Here is a 3,960-nt window from a genome sequence, read left to right on the forward strand (position 1 = left end):
ATCTATGGATAAAGGAGTGGTAGCCAAAACAACAAAAATGCAAAAACAAAACAAACAAAAAAAAGGACGGAAGTTTTTTTGTTTTGCTGATAAAAGCACCCAACAAAAAGTCCCTTTCCCGACAGTGACGCCTTTAACAGAGTCAGCGAGTGGCAGGAACATCTCCGATGAATCAAGTGCCATCTGTGGTCAATTTACTTTCAGGTCGTCAATTATTGAATTTAATGATATGGGTGATTATCAGCGAACGCTTTGAGCCCATTAGGTGGTCGCGTGAAACACTATTAGTGTTTTGTGTCACGTGTCCGGCTGAAAGAAGGGGGGTGGACAGACGCTTTAAAGATCCCACTCCGGTCATTTCATTCACGCTGAAAAACTGACGGACAGAAGCAAAGGAGTGAAGTCCACAGTCCGAGGGAGCATCACCTCCTGATTTCAGACAAATTAAGCCTCAAAACAAGAGACAAACTGAGCAGTTAGAAGTTCGTTTCCGAGCGCGTAATTATGCACGCTGTTCCTTTTTTTGCTTTTGCGCGTCTCGTTTGATAAAGGATGCCGGAACGTAAGGAGTGACGATGGCTTCCGTTCATAAGATTTCCTTTTCCATAATTGACATATTGGATCCGCACAAATTCAACAGCAAAAGGGCGAACGAAGTTTCCATAGTGAAGGAGAAGTTTGCTGCGCCAAAAGCGGAGGAAAAGAGTTTGGAGTGGGAGAGCCCAGCGGGGGAAGACTTCAGGGAAGAGCGCACTGATACAGGTAGAGAAACATTGCATTTTGGTCATCCTTGAATCCTTACAATGCCACTTCAAATAGATGTTATATTAGTTCATTTGGTATGTTTTATTTCTTTAAAAATAAAATACAAAGCATATGAAAAAATCGCTTAAAACATGGTATTTTCACCCAATAAGGGGGTCAAACCAGCAGAAAGAGAATTGCTATCCTCTAGAATTATAGTAATCTCTGTATGACCTTCCCTTAATTTCAAGGCTGCGTTTCCTTTGAAGGAAGCCACAAAGGCTTGCTCCCAGAGCCCCGCGTGTGATTGGCACCGGGACAGGCAGCCCAGATAATTGTTTAAATCGCCCCATTGAGGATGCCTCTGCGCGCTTTGATCGATATCCCATTACTGCTTCCTGCATATCTCCCTCCTGCACCTTGCAGGTACAAACCTCGCACCCCATCCATGTCTGATCCTAAATATCGTTCGATTAAAACTTCCCTTTAAATAGATGACATTTATCGATCCGCCCGCAAATATGAAACTCCATTAGCGCGTCACAGCTGAAGTGTCCAAGCTGGATTTAGACGGGATTTCTTTCCGCAACATGACATTTGAAGCGTTGTACGCTTTATAAATTATTTAAGGATTAGTGAGCAAGTCTTCCCCTCCTCTGAATGCTTGTTTCGCTCCACCAACCTCAGGGTCGTAATCAAACACTTAACCGGTGTCAAACTCAGGCCCTGGATGTTAGGCTATTATTTAAATTAGAGTTCATAACAATGTAACTATGTAAGCATTACTTTTCTTTCTTTCTTTCTTTCTTTCTTTCTTTCTTTCTTTCTTTCTTTCTTTCTTTCTTTCTTTCTTTCTTTCTTTCTTTCTTTCTTTCTTTCTTTCTTTCTTTCTTTCTTTCTTTCTTTCTTTCTTTATATATATATATATATATATATAAATATATATATATATATATATATATATATATATATATATATATATATAAATATATATATATATATATATATATATATATATATATATATATATATATATATATATATATATATATATATATATATATATATATATATATGTCATGATGAGAGTGTGTTAATGGTTAATGAGGGACTATTTTATGTGAGTGTGTCATTTAGGGATTTACAGTTAAGTTAGTTCCGGTTGGGAAAAAGGGTAACTGAGTGTGTGTGTGTGTGTGTGTATGTATGTATATATATATATATATATATATATATATATATATATATATATATATATATATATATATATATATATATATATATATATATATATATATATCAACAAATCAGGTGAGGAAGGTGAACATATTGGACAGATTTCTGTCAGGAGCTGTCCTTCAGCACCCTTTAGTCTCTCATGACTACTATAAGATACTTGATCTCTATATGAAAGGCGTTTTCCATAGATTTTGACTGTTACCTAGGAATCATTGGTGACCTTTATGGTTTCTTTTCAATAATTTCTGTTCACTGCAAAATGAACAAAATGCACACATTGAGTAATCCCTCACGTGACCTCTTGCTCATGTTTCCAGCTGCGGGGGAAGAGTCAGGAGATGAGGACTCCCTGCTCTCCAGTCATCCCGAGGCGGTGGCAGACGCCCTTCTCCTCTCCCCACCGGCCCACACGGAGCCCTGTCTCTCCGGAGACAAGGACACGGTCATCTCCACGCAGGACCCGTCGGCGCACAAGCGGCGGCGTCCGGACCAGTCCTGCGCCAAACCCCGGCGCGCCAGGACGGCGTTCACCTACGAACAACTGGTGGCTCTGGAAAACAAGTTCCGCGCCACCCGCTACCTGTCCGTGTGCGAGAGACTAAACCTGGCCCTGTCCTTAAGCCTGACCGAAACCCAGGTGAAAATCTGGTTCCAGAACAGGAGGACCAAGTGGAAAAAGCAGAACCCCGGAGCGGACAGCACCCTGCACCCCGGCTCCCACTCCCTGCTCAGCGTCAGTCCCAACCCGAACACATGCGGCCCCAACTCTGGCAGCTTCCACCAAACTTTCTCCAACTTCAGCTCTGGGAATGTGATTTTCCACACTGCTGCTGGTGTTCCGCTTTCCTCCACTGGAGGGCTGTTGCATCCCTTCATGTCCAGTGGATATGTCCAACCGACTTATTTTAATCCACACCTATAAAAAAAAAATAAGACTAAAAATAAATCACTGACACTCAGACTTTGGACATATGATATCTTTGAAATGCTTTGGGACTTTTAGAATTCTTAGTCAGAGCAGAAACCTTTAAGGTGGTTCACCAGCTGGTTCACTGTGAAGGGAGTTGGAACTTAATTAAAGTAAAAAAAGCCTTTTAATTGTTTCTTTATTTTATATCTTTGGGAATCTAAACTTCACAGTATAGTCTTTCACATGCAATATTGGTTAAATAAATGGGTTTTGTAGGAGCTTGTGAATTAATTTTCCTCAGCTGGTCAAAAGACCTTTCCATTGATTTTGCTGGTACAACTCATTACTGTATTACAACTCATACAGGGATATTTTATACACAGGTCTTTTTTATTACAGTGCATATAAATCTCCAACATAATTTGCAAGACTTCTCTACCTCTCACACTTGCATATCTCACACCTTATGTCATACAAACAACAAAATCATTTTTTTAAATTAAAAAAGTGTATAAAAAACAAGTCTGTGAGTCATGTGTGTCTGTTGTATCAAAAAGAATATGCATTGCAAAATGTCTGGATATTCTTGATATTTAATTGGCAAATAAGGATTTGTGATAGTGGTACATCCTTGTTAAAGTGTACCTTGGAGATTTACACATCTAATGGGTAACAAATATGAGCTTTTATCATAAATTGAGGAGGGTCAGGTATTGCATTATAATCTGCGAAAGAATATACAGTGATTTTAAAGTTTCAACATTCTCATTCAAACTCAAACAAGATAAACTTTGAAACTGCACGGTGTACAGTCTGCACAGAAAAATAAATAGTAAGCGCCAGTATCATTCAGGAGAAAAAGAAACTTTTTAGAATGTTAGATTAAATCATTTCATTTTTTGTAAATTGTGGCTGAAAGGCCTTTTATTCTTCTTATGAACATTTTATTCACCTTGAGGTATCCTAATGGAAAAACCTCCAGTGATGGTCTTCATGGAAATACTCATGTATAACACAGCATTTTTAATCGCATATATGTGACATGAATTAAAAAAGAGATAAATCAA

General features: G+C 38.8%; 1 protein-coding gene across 1 annotated transcript; it reads left to right on the forward strand.

Moving 5' to 3' along the window:
• The first annotated feature begins 229 nt into the window (after positions 1–229).
• On the forward strand, positions 230–3,367 carry nkx1.2la (NK1 transcription factor related 2-like,a). The gene is made up of 3 exons (XM_061745149.1): positions 230–233; positions 568–762; positions 2,301–3,367. The coding sequence occupies exons 1-3, from the start codon at positions 230–232 to the stop codon at positions 2,903–2,905; spliced, it is 804 nt and encodes a 267-aa protein (XP_061601133.1). The 3' UTR covers positions 2,906–3,367.
• Positions 3,368–3,960: the final 593 nt, after the last annotated feature.

This window comes from Cololabis saira, chromosome 17 (genome assembly GCF_033807715.1).
Source record: "Cololabis saira isolate AMF1-May2022 chromosome 17, fColSai1.1, whole genome shotgun sequence".
Classification (NCBI taxonomy): Eukaryota; Metazoa; Chordata; class Actinopteri; order Beloniformes; family Belonidae; genus Cololabis; species Cololabis saira.